The sequence below is a fragment of the Vicia villosa genome, unplaced genomic scaffold, assembly GCF_029867415.1.
Source record: "Vicia villosa cultivar HV-30 ecotype Madison, WI unplaced genomic scaffold, Vvil1.0 ctg.000849F_1_1_2_unsc, whole genome shotgun sequence".
Classification (NCBI taxonomy): Eukaryota; Viridiplantae; Streptophyta; class Magnoliopsida; order Fabales; family Fabaceae; genus Vicia; species Vicia villosa.
This window is the reverse complement of record NW_026705378.1, coordinates 586-16,462: the sequence shown is the minus strand read 5'-3', so window position 1 is coordinate 16,462 and position 15,877 is coordinate 586. Positions and strand designations below refer to the sequence as shown.

Genomic DNA, 15,877 nt, shown 5'->3' with positions numbered 1-15,877 from the left:
GCAGTATTAATATCATTTCTATTTGTCATTTTCTTTCTTCGCATTTCTGTACACTCGCCAATTCAAGGCAATATCAATAAAATTTCCTTTTTTGCATACTATGCTTCATTTCTAATTTCAGTACCATCTGCAAAGGATAATTTATTTTTATAAACTCTAACATGGATTTAACATGAGAAACTTGCAAACTTTCAACGCAAAAGCAATAGAATAAAACTGTGAAATCTCCGGAAGGCTACAAACGCCCCGTGATGCGATCACTTAAAAAAAACCTAGCCGAATAACATTTCAAAGGATGGTATCAATGGATTAATCAGACTGAGCCAGAAAGTCACAAACAATTCAAAAGAAAAAGGGGTTAAACAAAAGCAATGGGTGATAAGGAGATGAATGATAAATGTAGGGGTATCATATATACATTAATACATACATTCATCAATATACATGCAACATACACATGTGTAAGCATTCATACATACGCATTAAACAAACAACAGGGGCATATGCGCGACATATAAACATAATGCATGCGCATTTACAGGAACTAAAATTCCACACAGGTAAATTCTGCAACAACACTTGCAGATAACCCTGTTGGTACAGGTGAACTCGCTAGAACCAGAGCAAGTAATCCTATTGAGATATAAACTGCGAATAGCTTACCAGCACTATGGTAAGTGAGAAATATAAACTGCGAGTAGCTTGCCAGAACTATGGTAAGTGAGAGATACAAACTGCGTGTAGCTTACCAGCACTATGGTAAGTGAGAGATATAAACTGCGAGTAGCTTGCCAGAACTATGGTAAGTGAGAGATACAAACTGCGTGTAGCTTACCAGCACTATGGTAAGTGAGAGATATAAACTGCGAGTAGCTTGCCAGAACTATGGTAAGTGAGAGATACAAACTGCGTGTAGCTTACCAGCACTATGGTAAGTGAGAGATATAAACTGCGAGTAGCTTGCCAGAACTATGGTAAGTGAGAGATACAAACTGCGTGTAGCTTACCAGCACTATGGTAAGTGAGAGATATAAACTGCGAGTAGCTTGCCAGAACTATGGTAAGTGAGAGATACAAACTGCGTGTAGCTTACCAGCACTATGGTAAGTGAGAGATATAAACTGCGCGTAGCTTGCCAGAACTATGGCAAGTGAGAGATACAAACTGCGACGTAGCTTACCAGCACTGTGGTAAGTGAGAGGTTCACAAAATGCGAATAGCTTACCAGCACTATGGTAAGTGAGGGATCCACAAACTACGGAGGCTTGCTGGCCATAGCAAGCCGATTACACGACCAACAAAGGTCCTCGCTATGTAAGACTCAGGCTTTAGCAGGATGATCATCTCGCTCACACTCAAACACAAAGTAAATTTAGGGGTCCTCCATTATTTAATAACTCTTCGATTCGAAAAGCGTGAGACCTGCGTATTCTCACGCTGTTCAATCCAAGATAATTAAATAGGGGCAGCTGTCATACCCCAAAATTTACCCGATTTAATTCCTTTTTTTATTTATTAATGGAGTTAAAAATTAGGAGCCATAGGGTTGGATATATCTATTATCAAACTCGCTCTCCTATAAAATTCCTGTATAAATTGACTTAAAATAAAAATAGTGTGAAAGGCGAATTCTCTAGATTCAATTGGGCTTCTTTTTCTTTTTGTACCTCACAAGGAAATAAAGGGGTGTGTTTAGGACATTTTTTTAGCCCAATAGGTCCATTTTTCTCATTACAAATTAATTACTTGCTTTTTTTTAAAAAAAAATCATAAAAAAAAATCGTTAATAATTATTATGTAATTAATTAATTAAATGTATTTTTTGTTTATTATCACTTAGTTGATTAATTAAATAAAGTATATTAAGTTGTTTTTTGTTTTGTTTTGTTAAGTGAGTCTGAACAAAAAAAAACATGGTTATTGGGCTGGGTAATTGGGTCAGGCACGCGGGTTAATGGACCGGGTCAGGAGGACCCGAGTCCTGTTCATCTCCTTCCTTCCCCAAACGAAACCCTAATCTTCCCTAAGCCACGGCCGCCGCTCCTTCAACAACGAAACCCTAAATCAATTCTGAATCACCCAGGCCCAGAAGAACATAATCAAAACGTAAATCAAAATCACAAGGCAATCAAATCTTCAGAATCGAATCAAAGTTTAACAAAATTAAAATAAAATCTGAACCAATTTCATTAAATCAAATGATATTACATTGAATTAAATCTGAATAATGTTACAATCGAATCAAACTAATAATAATCGAATCTAATCCTTCTAAATCTAAAACAAAACCTAATCTATAAAAGAAAAAGAAGAAGAATTAGAAGAGGATCGGGAAAATTTTATTGGAGAACCCTAGCCGCCGCCGCTTGTTCTTCGTACCTGCGAATCACACACAGAGGAGGGGATTAGGAGAGGAGCTTACACGTTCCAGAAATCAAGAACACAAGGTAACCGGATCTATCACTTAGCTTAGAGATTTGCATGCTTGTGTGCTGTTTTTTTTCCGGTTGAGTCGATTGCATGTTAATTTGGGATTTATGGTATGAATATGGGTTTATTTTGGGATATGGGTTGTTTGTGTGTTTGATTCTGGGTTGTTGTTGAATATATGGGGCGGAGGAGATGAAGATTCATCGGAATCTTCATCTTGAACTGGGTTTCAACGGTGGTCAGGGGCGGAGCCACCGGCGGAGGCGATTTCCGACCGGTGGTTTGGGGTTTTCTTTTGTGATATTTGAGGGGAGAGGAGAGAGCGAAGTAGAGAGAGGAAGCTAGAGAGAGAGAAAAGAGAGAAATGAGATTGGAAAGGAGGGTTTTTTTGGTGCGTTAACATCCCCATGCGTCCCAGACGAACGCCACTTGGCCCCTTACGGCCACTTGGCAAGCACAAGGACTTTGATCCTGTGCGTCGCCCTTGCTATGTACCCTCTTTGATCAAACACATGCAGACCATTAGATTCCACTAGCCATCGATCCAACGCTCCGTATCTGCGTGCGCACCATAACCCATACACCTGCGTAATACCTAACTCACACGGATTTAAACCTATTGGGCCAGCCCAATTACTATTTACACCCTAAAATTACTAATTAATAATAAAGCACACCCCCCTTTTTGTACATAAAACAATAAAAAGAAATATAAAACTAAATTAGTTAATTTTGTTTAGTTTAAGAATTTATTAAATAGTTGGTTAATTGAAATTTTTCTAATAATTCATTAATTGTTATAAATTATATTAACTAATTAATTTGAACAAACTTCAAAAAATGTTCGACTGTATACTTTACAACTTAGCTTAATTTCTCCTCAAACCGACTAAATCTATTAGTCGTATTAGACGAGAAATAAAACTGTTCTAAATAATTCACAATTTATTTGCTCTCAATAATTCTCTCCTCGACCCGATTGAAGCTATCAGTCGTTTTAGACGAGAGATAAAAGTACTTAAATAAAAATACAATTAATTTGCTGCCCGCGATGATCGAATCTATCGATCTGAGTAACCAGCAATGCCAATAAATCTGTTAGCCATACTGATTGAACCTATCGATCACCGCATCTAACAGTAACAAATTAAATCAAGGTTGTACGCCAACCTCAAAACACTTTCACCCTTCAAATCAAATTCAACTACGATAGGCTATTCAAAAAGCCTCTAAAAACAATTTCAAATCATAAATTCAACCATAAGGCGTACAACCCTGCCCCCGAACTACGTGGACTCTGATCCTCCATAAGGAGGTACGTAGGCATTTGGTAACAAGGCGAGTCTCCCCCCTAAAAACCTCAATTCAGTCTAATATTAATTTTTGCCTCTTTTCACTTCATTAGCTATAAACCTGAATCTTTAAATGTTAGCCTTTAGGAAAGGGTTGAGGGTGCCTAATACCTTCCCTCAACCTGATTATAATAACTTACCCTGAATCTCATAACTGCGTAGGGTTTCCTATTCGCCCTTCAGAATAGGTGGCGACTCTAAAAGCTAAATTTTTAGGCAGGTTGCTACAGCCGCGACATACCCGAAAACACACTTTTCACTGAAAAATCACGACGCTCTTCAAAATGCTGGGCATTTTCGATGCATAAGTGATCGACGGTCCAGGCATATGAAATGTCGGGGATAATGGCACAGAGCTGCAATTAAAATTTCGAGCGAATCCGACAAACGAATCATGGGATATGAATTTTCTAAGGCCCGAAAACTTATATTCATCACCATTTTTCACTGTGTAAGCTCAAATAATTTGCTGATTCGACCATCTTCCTCATAGAATTGGTTTCTGAGCCAAACATGAAAGTTGTAGGGAACGTCGAAACCGTCCCGACTACGTGAGAACCAAGATCATAGCACCTTCCAGCTAAGACTTGTGAATTTCTTCGCATTTCATCGTATAAACCAATCTTCACGTCACATTTCCTTAAAACCATGAAAATTCTTTATTATTTTTCCTCCCTTTTCGTACGACGAAATAAACGTCTTTAATAACTTATAGCTCAAATAAAGAGGGCAAATTTTGGGGTGCAACAATATCAAAAGTTAAAAAAGATGGAAACATCAAAAGTACTTTTTTTTGGGTACAATAGTACTATTTAAAAAAATAGAAAAGAAGAAAAGATCAAAAGTATCATTTAAGAAAAATGAAAAAAAAAGGAAAGATCAAAAGTACCATTAAGATATGAAGTAACTATCATCAATTTAAAATTATTGTAAGGCAATTTAAATACAATTTTTATTAGGTCGGAATAAAATAGTGATAATTGTTTATGATATTAATTTTTTTTTTTATTTTTAAAATGATATAACTTTTGTTAAGTGTTAATAATAAAAATCTTTTTTTTTAAACTATGATTATTTAATTTCTAAAATAATTAAATATTAAAATGATATTAATTTATAATTAATTTTAAAATTTTATTAATAAATATTTAAATATTTAAATAATTAATTATAGTTTATATTGAATGTATTTCTACAAAAAAAAACGTGTTATGAAATAAGGAGAAAGAAGATAAAAAAAGAAGAGAGAAAGATAGAATGATTATGTATTATTTCATTTGTGTATTTCTACAAAGAGATTAGTCCTATTTATAAGATAATATTCAGACAATGTAATAAATACAAATTGTTATAAATAAGGAATAAAATCATTGGGAAACAAATATCCAATTATTCATAACAAAATGTTGTTTGTATCCCTATAATCAATTATAGGACCGGATTGTTTCATAAATTTAACCGTATATTCTTATTTAATTAATTACTTTTTATTGAATTTAAATAATATGGTGATATAAATATATATAATAATAATAATAATAATGTATGTTTGTAAAAGAAAATATATTCATAACTATTAATTTATACCTAAATTTAGTTTAGGTGAAAGTAAATTTTTTAACTTTCTCTATAATAATTTATAATCACTATAAGTCTGATATCATTTATTTAGGTTCTATAGTAAAATTAGCGGTTGAGTGATAAGCTAGCTGATAGCTTATAGCTGATGGCTGATAGTTTATAATTGATGGCTAATGACTGATGGCTGATAAGTTAATTAAAGTGTTTGGTAAAATTAACAGTTTAACTAACTGATAAGTGTAAAATGATATAAATAGATATTTTAATTAATAATTAAATGAATATTTAAAATAATTAAAATTTATAAAGGTAATAATGAAAGAAAATATGATAAGCTATAAGTTATAAGCTAAAACGCTATTTAAAATAACGTCTAGAAAATAAGCTATAAATTAGTAAAGTGAACGATAAGCTCGTGATAAAAACACTGTTACTAAATAGGTCTTTTAATATTATACGAGCTTATAAGCTATAAGCTTAAAATAGAGTTTGCCAAACAGAGCCTTATTGAAGAATCTGAATTTCATATTATATTGAACACAAAAATGATATTATTTATATTTTATTAAATTTGTGATTGAATGATAAAATTAATATAAATATATAAAATAATATCAAAACAAAAAATAGTTTGATAATAAATTATTATCTAAAATAAAAACAAAATTATTTCAAACTAAATTTTACAATAGATAAAAGAAGGACAATACAATATCTTAATAAAACTTCTATATTTCAAACTGAATTTAATTGATATGCATTATTTTAAATTTAATGATAATCGTTACATTTTTTTTGTAGTATTTTAATTTTATTAAATATCACGTATGTATGGTTGTGATTCACCAACCGTGTGAATTATAACATAAACTTATAAAAGAAAATTTAAAATTGATTATGAAAAGAGATTTATAGAAATTGTCAAAACTGTTAATACAATTAGATATATCATAAACTTATATATTATCATTTAAATATAAATATTTATATTTTAATATTATATTTTAACAACCAAAATATAAAGAGTGATCAACATTTTATGAAAAATACACCACTACAATTTTTAAATGTTCCTAGTACTATAATTGTTGAGTGACTTATAAAATAGATATTAATGTATACTAGGACTCGGATACAATTTTAACTGAATTTGTTTCTTCTTATTTTCAGACATTGTGGTTGATAATATATCATAAAAAAAGTAAAAATAAAAACTAAAAGTTAAAAAAAACAATCTTAGCTACCATGTTCAATGTTAATACTACCTCCGTTCTTTTTATAAGAGACAAATCACTTTTTAGGTTCATTGAATAACCAATGTATTTGGTCTGTTTATAGACTAGATACATTAATTATTCAACGAACCTAAAAAGTGAGTTTTCTCTTATAAAAAGGAACAGAGGTAGTAATATATAACCCATTCATAAAGTTAAAAATTATCTTGATCCATTTTTAACATGTTTGAAATAAGTCTAGTGGTGTATAATTGATTTTGGGTGATTTTGATATATTTCGTTTATTAAAAATATAATTGATTCTATGTTCAGAGTTGATTCTACTTAAAACTAAAATTTGTAGTTTTTATCTTCAGAATTGATTTTAAATAATTTTTATACTAAAATTTATTGTTCAACTTACTTTCACAAAAATGTATTTAAACATAAATTAAATCTGATAAATTCAATTTTGTAATGATGTATCCACCGTAAAATCCATCATAAATCCAAACACACAATTTAATTTTTTTTAATGATGTATCTACCAATCCTTTAAAGGAAAAAGTAGAAGAAATAGGATTTTCCAGAACTGCAAAAGAAACATGTATGTCCCCGTGTCAGCCTACTCATGCAAAGCATGTGCAATCTTATCACTTAACCAGACAATTGAAGCAGCATATATGTGATCCAACTCTAAATTTCTGCAACTTTAATTCAAAGGAATTAACCTTTTACTAGTACCTTCTCTTCCCTTTTCCATTAATAGAAATGAAACATTGCCAAATATTTTCAAATTCAAAAACTTTTTCAAACTTAAAAGAGCTCAGTATCCCATTCAATGTACTCATATGACTACTGACACATTGATAAGTGACAAATAGGTAAGAAAATTGTGTATATAATTAGAGGTTTTCATAAATAAATACTATTAATATTTTGTCTAGAATTATTTAGTTTCAGAATTATGTAGAAAAACCTTGGAATTGGGTCCCTGTGAAATAACTAGATGCTGTCCTACAGATCACTCTAGAATATGTCACTTTTTCACCAACTAATCTGTACAGGATTTAAGTCTAGAGAAGACTGGATGTGAGGGCAAAAAGAAACAGAAAAAAGAGAAAATATGTGTTGAAAAATAACAAAGTATGGTACAATGTAAAAGCCGCCTTAGGGTATAACTTGTAGTTCTAGATATAATCAAAATATAATAATCAATATATGTGTTTGAAATGTACTAAACTAGATTCCAAGAATGAAATCATATTTTGAGACAAATACATCCATCACAAAATAAAGTTTCTTAATACTGTGCCATCAAAAGTGTGACACCGACATGATCTCAGATGTGTCCTCGCTCATAAATAATACACTAGAATTTTCTAAAGAGGAAACTATGATAAAATATTTAATTAAAAAAAGAAGCAGAATAAAGTATCAGAAATACATTTAACAAAAAAAAAGAAACGGACAACAACACCAAAAAAATCTAAACACAAAGACAACACTGGACACACAATACCACAGACTTAAACAATAACAAGGACAAACACAAATACCAAAAGCATACACTCTAAAACTCTATAACAAAGAAGATTCTCATACATCTTGAAATATCAAGCTGAAGGAAGGTCTAAATTCAGAGAAACTAGAAATCAACTTAGTCATCACTATCTGCCTAAGCACATGAAAGAATCTTGCTGTCAATACCTAAAAAAAGATAGTAATCTATGAGATGTGGTTGTATCCATTTTGGAAAGACAAATAATCGTAATTGTTAAAAAAATAAATATAAATAATTTTCATAAATATATTAAAAATAATATTAACCAACAACAAAAAATTATTTATTCAATTCGATCAAATCGATATACCTATAAGATAAAAGTGAAAGCGTAATTCAATCATTCACTATACTTCAAAAAGTTTTACAAAAAATTATTATAAGAAATAGTCTTTGCACTTACCAAACTAAATTCTTTTTCTACTAAAATGTTTCTTAATCTATCATATTTTTAATATAAAAATAACACAGACTCCAATATATTTAGGCTATGTTTGGGAGTTTGGAGGGGAGGGGAAGGCTTCTGAAATCGAATTTTTATAATAATATAGAAAAATATTTTTATAAAATCAAATCCTCCAAAACCCTCCTACCCAAAATCTTTTTATTCTTTTCACCCAATTCTTCCTATTTTCCATAGCCCTCCCCTCCCTTCCCCTCCAAACTCCCAAACATAGCCTTAAAGTGTTTTTCAAATCCTTTTATAATTTTAAAAGATTATCAAACTTCAAAAATATAGTCATAAAATTTTTTAATCTTTACTTCTATTAGGATTTCTAACTTTGCATGAGATAAAATCATATTTATAACTATCAAAATCTTAGTGGTACAATATATGATCTATTAACAAACAGATCCACGAACAATCATCTTCAATTACAGTGTAATTTAAAATCATGAACTTTAGGAACTACATAAGACAATTTTGTTCATGTTTCTTCAAATATTTCTGCTAACATGACATAATTCCTTCATAACAGAGAGATTATAATCGAGTACTAAGTAACTTTTCCATGTTAGTTAGCCTAGAGAAACTATCTCATTCTCATTGTATAAAGGACATGTATCAATAAGATATATCACATTCCTACTAATTATTTCTTTATCAATAAACTCTTAAATATGCAATGTAACCAAAGCAAATACAGCCACCAAGCTAAATCATTAATCAATGAAGCAAATCAACATCTTCATTTAGGAAATACAGCCTCATCCTATTTAGGACTAGAAGCAAGATAACCAAGTTGCTCAACCAATACATCAACATCTTCAACATCCACAACATTTTTATCTTCAACATTACCTTCATTAAACAAATCTTGCCAAAACATTTCAATATCAATCTCTTTATCTCTAATTTCAACTTGATTAACCACATTAGTACCCTCCTCAAAATCTTTATGTTCTTCAACTTTAACAGAAGCTAAACAATCATCTTCAGCATCATATCCTAACTCATCACCAACTTCAACATTACTAGGCCCAGCTTGATCAATAGGTCTTCTTCTCTTCATAGAAATCATTTCCTCTAACTCTTTTCTCCATTCCTTCTTTTGAACCAACTGTTGCAAGAAATTAGGATTTTGCATTGCTCTTGCCAAGAAATTCATCATCTGTTTTTGTTTCTGCTCATTTCTTTTAACCCTTCCTTCCATTAATCCAAGGTGAGCTATAGTATTCTGTTGCTGTTGTCTGAGTTTCATCAACTCCACCATTAGAACTTGTCGGTCGCGCCGTAACCGATCGACTTCGATTCCGTCTAATCCAAACCTTCCTACCTCAACACAAGAAGGGTCTAGAGCTTGTTGTTGCATTGTTTGTGATTTATTTGCTCTTCTCCTTCTAATGTTCTTCAAAAGAATTTTTTGTCCTCTTAGAAACATCTCATTGGCAAATTCCCACTTATCTGGATCAACCTTTTTGAATCCCTACAATATTAAATTTATGGAAATAAATACATACATATATCATATAAAATATATAAATATATCATAAGTTCTATACAACTCACATATGTGTTAAGTTGTCTGACAAAACTGGAGAAGTTGTTGTGTTTGAAGAATCTTGGGAGAAGACTAACAGAAAAGGCTTGAGGATCCAACACAACAAAGCTGTTGTTACCTGTGCTCCATGAAACTATATGATTTGTGGAAGGGTCATCAACTATATCATATGTTTTTGTGAGAAATGGTGGAGGACCATTTTCATGAAGTCCTTCCATTGGTTGAGGACCATCAACCATACAAAAGGAAGAACTTCCTCTAACAAATCCATCCTTCACTCCACCATGATGAGGATTCATGTTCATAAAAAAAAAATCTGTTTTGGGAAGTGAGGTTTGAATAATGAGAACTCAAACTCTAAAGAGATTGTTCATGATTACTAAAAGGGAAAATCAGATCATATGTGGTTTTGTATGTAGAATTTAAATCTCATAAGAAACAAGAAGGTTAGAGAGGGGGCACAGAAGCATAGAAAAAGAGAGAGATGTATTTATGAAGTTATGGAAATTGGAATTTGGAAGTGTTTGGCATGGAGTGATGTGAAGGAACCAGAAGCAGATGCATGTGTTGAGTTTAGTTCAATTTATTATAGTTAGATGTTATGTTGATGTCTTTGTTTCTTTGTTCTTGTTTAACTTTTTCTTTATAACATTATTATATATCATGTGACTAATGAGGAAGGTACAGTGAAGTGAAAGACAAATCCATGACCATGGCAACTAGATATGTTTCTCTCTCCTCTCTTTTTTCTTTTTTGGGAAAACCATTGCCTTGCACCTTATAATTAATTCATTTTATTTGTTTGAAGAAAACCATATATAACAATACAATTTTTGTTTAGTTACAAACTACATAAATGTAATATTCTTATGTAAATTTTAAAACTTTGAATAAGAAGTATAATACATCTTCAAAACTAACCGAGACATTTTTTCCATTTGAGGTATGTAAGACTTTAAATGTGACATTTAGTGTTGAGACGGTTGAGTGAAAGTTACAAATTAAAAAAGTCTATCAAACATCTTAGAGAAAAAACTTATCCAAGAAAATGTTGATAGTTGGTTCAAGGTGATTACAAACTACTTAACACTCTAGTGAGGAAGTTAATTTCTATTTCTTATAATTTAGTAAAGAATCTCTATTGTTAAGAGAGTTTATTTTTTATTATGTTTTTACACGGTCCCGACTTTAAAATTCGGCTCAAAGCATAAGGAGTCCAATATATGCACGAAGTATAATAAGATAAGAATATTTATGACGGTATAATGAAAGATCATTGATGTAAAAAAAGAAAATATCACTTTTGATACCGATTGTCCAATTGAATGTTCTAGGATCTTTGGAGTAGGCATGGATCTGCCCTAAAAAACACTTGGTCCAAGTAGACAATTAAAGTAGAACTTTCATATAACAAAATGAATTGTATCATGATATTTGTCTGCTTGGACCAAGACGATTAAAGCCAATGGTAAAGGTATTCAGAAACCTTAATAAAACCCTACGTAAGAGACATTAGACATCAAATCAAGATACACAATATTCCTTAAATTTTATACCTCTCATATTCGAAAATCACTGACTTGAGCATAGAAGTATTTATAGGTACCACCCCCTCATTCGTTCATCATATACAACCTGAAAATGACAAGATTCTTAGATTCGGGGGACAACAAGTACCATGCATATCCAACAACAAGAAAAACCTCATAGTAGGAAGGAATATTAATGCCCTTTATAATAAAGAAAAATAAAGTTTAAACCCTTTTCTCAAACATCAGGAAATTGCAAATCGGGGAAGAAGGGCAACCCACATTTCAACCTACCTACAGTCCATAGCAAGCGAAGTAATGAGGAGGAAACCTTGACGAAAGAAAGAATCACTCCTTCATCCTCTGACCCAAGTAGTCACATTAGGCCTCCTCCGCCGGGTTAAGGCGCTTGCATCTCTTCTTTTGGACGCTGAGCTTCTGGCGCTAATGGTTGCAAAGATATATCAGTCTTAAGAAGGAAACAACAAAACACCTTACGACCTCCTTTCGAGGGGTTAGGTAGCCAACAAAGAAACAAATACTTTATTGAGAAACTTACTTGTAGCGGTCAACAGACAGCCTGCAATTTTGGAACCCCAAAACGAATAACTTTAAAAAGTCAAAATTCCGAATCACCACCTTCAAAGCTTATGGACGACGTACCACAGTGACGATTCCTCTAGATGCTAGAGAACACGGGATCATGGAAGGCGTTTGAAGCTTTCATTCCTTCTGGAAGGCGTACTCCTCTAAGCTTTGGGCGGGAAGGCTGACAATCAAGATCCTGAGGTCACCATCATTGAAGAATTGTCCATCCCTCATTCTCTGATGATTCCAAAGAGAGTGAAGAAATCTCTTTTTTAAATGCCTTTAGATGAATGATCAATTAGTACCCCAACAAGTGGGAACTCCAAAAATAGTTGGAGATGAAAACTTACGACGGAACAACTGACCTCCGATAATTTTTTATACTATTTTAATTATTTTTGGATATTATCCAGCACACACAGTAGTGATGCCTGTGATTTTATTGATGTTTGTATTTTGATTACATTTAAGTACTTTATTTTGATTTTGTATTTGACACTATTTGGATGATTTATACGATGTATTTTTTTGGTGTACTATATTTCATTGCCTTTAAATTGCATTACTTTGATGTACTATAATTTGATGTCTCATTGCCTTTAAATTGCACATCTTTGATGTGCTATAATTTGATGTTCCATTTTTGTAAAAAAAATTACAATTTAGGAGTGAAACAGTTGATTTAAAATATCCCATAAGGTTCCGTAGGTACATCTTCGGAATGTTATGTTTTTAACACGTTCTGTAAATACATTCATGAAAGATTCACTGAACTAAATTAATTTGAATTTTCCTAATGTTCACTATGTTTTTAATGTTTCTATAGATACCTACGAAAAAAACTAAATTTTGTTAAAAAAAATACTTCCAGATGTGTATCTACCAATGCAGAGGACATAAAATTTTACCAGGTTGATAAGAATATCAAGGGGTGCAATGAGATATCCTCTATTTTGAATGTCAATTATTTTTTAAATTTTAGACTTCTATATTTTGAACCTATAAAAATTAGGTCCTAATTAAAAAAAAAAAAAACATTAAAAATAATCTATCCCAAAATAATCTTAAACAAACACTCTAAAACTTTTGTAAAAGTAAAATGCAACCAAAACAGCACATTATATTATACCAACATTCAATTTCTGTATGTTTATTCTGTCCCCAAACACTGAAAATAACAACAATACTTGTAAATACAATTTTTAATTATACAACACAGGTAACAAACACGATAGCATGAAATACAACCAACATCCAGGCTTAAAGGTTACATACCAAACAAAAGAGGATGGGCCTCTTTGTTAAAGAGACCATTATTATTATTTTTAAACACCATTTTAGTATCAAAGCCTTAGTCCTTTTTATCCCATGCTACAATCAAGCAGAAACCAAATCATGCAGTGGCGTTAACAGTATGGTTGCCAACATTCTTCTCCACAAAATTCTTTATATATTCCCCTCTGCGCATTAAAATCACAATATGAGTTTCGACATAAAGTCTCTGATTGTCAAATATGTTACTACTGAACTTGTTAAATCATACCTTGCAGGGAGATGGTCGTGTGGGCGATTGTATGGGGTCCAAACTGGTTCACCAACAAAAAATCGCATAGCCTGCATAATTACAAACGTGTAAGAAACACATGATGTAGACTAATTTCCCCAAATGCTAAGATAAAAAAGTTGAACATGCACATCAATAGTTAAAAGATAACAAAAATGAGATAGACAGACAGAAAAACGAAAAGCTTAGGTTAGGGATATGATGATTTAAAATTAATAACAGAGGAGAGGAAAGTAGTGAAGCAAAAATCAATACCTTAATATAATTGCCCTCATCCAGTGTAAAACGGTGATAAATTCCAGCAGGTAAAATGATCATTCCCCCTTTCTTCACCCATACACGAATCCAAGCCTCATTGCGATCCCTTACATCAAAGTAACCTAAAGAAAAACAGAGAATGCTTAGAAACTTAACAGGGTAGGCATGGTAATGAAAAAATTAGATCAAATAAAAAATTGTTCATACCACTTCCAGCAACGGCGTAACGGATCTCCTCGTCAGTGTGCAGATGCTCTTCAAAGAAATTCTTGATCTTCTCATCATAATTTGGCAACTTTTCTCGGGAGATCTCACAAACATCCTACACAAAAATGATGCCTTGGATAAGAATGTAAAAAGCATGAACAAGGCCGGAATGTTAAAATGCATATATTCGACATCAAAACAAAAAGAGTTTTTATTATAATTCACATAAATAGTTCTCAATGTTACATATACTTAAACAGTCATGGTTCTGCACATTTTGTGTATTTCTTTACATATAGATATTTATTGTGAGTAAAGGGAAAGGTAGTTCATCTAAACAATGGCAATAAAACATTAGCATCACTAACCAAGTAAGAGTAACCGCGTTCTTCACGAATCTTCTTCAGCTCTGGGTCTGTGTCAGGGTTATCGGCATCTAATTTCCAGCTAAGGACTCCAAGCTCTGCAATTTAAACCCGAAGCAAAGTTCAGACATGACTTGTGAGTGCAAATCCTACAATTTTCATGTAAATATAACTGACATAGGTAACAACAAGCTTACCAGCAAGTTGATCCAATGAGACGAACTCCTTGGGTTCTTTGTGATGGGGAAGTCGTTGATCTTCATTGCTATCATCCATATACCATGCTTGAAGGACTTCCTCTCGGGGATCCTAGAAAAGATAACATAAGAAAATATGAAAGATAAGATTCCTCTTATTTCTGCAAAACTTCTCAACAACCGAAAATGTAACAGAAGCAGTAACAACACACATCTTATTGAGTGAACGATTTGAGCACATGATATAAACAAGGTTGGGTTTAACCCTTCTGAACTGAGGGCAAGCAGTTCAGAGGACAAAATAAAAAGATAACTGTCAATTTAAAACTTAACAATTAATAATTGTACATGGATAGCATACTCTAAAGCTAGAATGTAGAAAGGTTGATTATTTGTATCAAGCATCAACCAAAATCATTTTGCAGTTTGTTTTTCAAAATCCATCCTCCCAATTCATGTGACAAATCGAACAGAATAAATAATGTACTTGTAATTGGAAAACAAAAAAACATTGCAAAAAAGTACTGGCTTTAAAAATACCATCATCATATTCATACCATGGCAAAAATGTAACGGCTTTAAAAATATCAAAATATTCATACCACCCCAGGAATATTATGTGAGACAAGGTAGTCAAGCATGAGATCTTAAGTAGGGTCGGACGGCCTGTGAAAGATTGTAAAACTAGGATCGTAGCACAACACATAAGATCCTACCGAAGGGAAAAACAGTAATTTCATATATACACACACATAAAACCAACCAATTTAATTAATTGTCGTGAAAGGAGGAGAATTATCATGAAAGATGCAGCCGTTTCTGTTTTAGGGTTAGGCAGGAGAACCTAATTGAAATAAGTGTTCACTTAAACAATCCGACCCGGTTAAGCAGCCCAAAAAACAGGCCCAACGCTTTTTTTTTAACGATCTTGCTCTAGAAAGCTCGATCTTGACCATGCCGTAAAAAAAAGAAATCTTTCTCCGATGTAGCACTAAAAGGTAGCACTAAAAGGCAACCTCAGCTCG

The 15,877-nt window shown here is 32.2% G+C and overlaps 2 protein-coding genes across 2 annotated transcripts; both read right to left on the bottom strand.

The window, feature by feature from the left end:
* Positions 1 to 9,060: 9,060 nt before the first annotated feature.
* LOC131631610 (heat stress transcription factor A-6b-like) lies at positions 9,061 to 10,750 on the bottom strand. Its single transcript, XM_058902395.1, has 2 exons — positions 10,153 to 10,750; positions 9,061 to 10,069 (listed from the first exon to the last, which is right to left on the bottom strand). Exons 1-2 carry the CDS (start codon positions 10,447 to 10,449, stop codon positions 9,356 to 9,358), a joined length of 1,011 nt encoding a protein of 336 aa, XP_058758378.1. The 5' UTR covers positions 10,450 to 10,750; the 3' UTR covers positions 9,061 to 9,355.
* A 2,611-nt stretch (positions 10,751 to 13,361) lies between these two features.
* On the bottom strand, positions 13,362 to 15,003 carry LOC131631611 (acireductone dioxygenase 2-like). The gene is made up of 6 exons (XM_058902396.1): positions 14,853 to 15,003; positions 14,659 to 14,753; positions 14,291 to 14,405; positions 14,081 to 14,205; positions 13,805 to 13,875; positions 13,362 to 13,721 (listed from the first exon to the last, which is right to left on the bottom strand). Exons 1-6 carry the CDS (start codon positions 14,929 to 14,931, stop codon positions 13,655 to 13,657), a joined length of 552 nt encoding a protein of 183 aa, XP_058758379.1. The 5' UTR covers positions 14,932 to 15,003; the 3' UTR covers positions 13,362 to 13,654.
* Between the last annotated feature and the right edge of the window lie 874 nt (positions 15,004 to 15,877).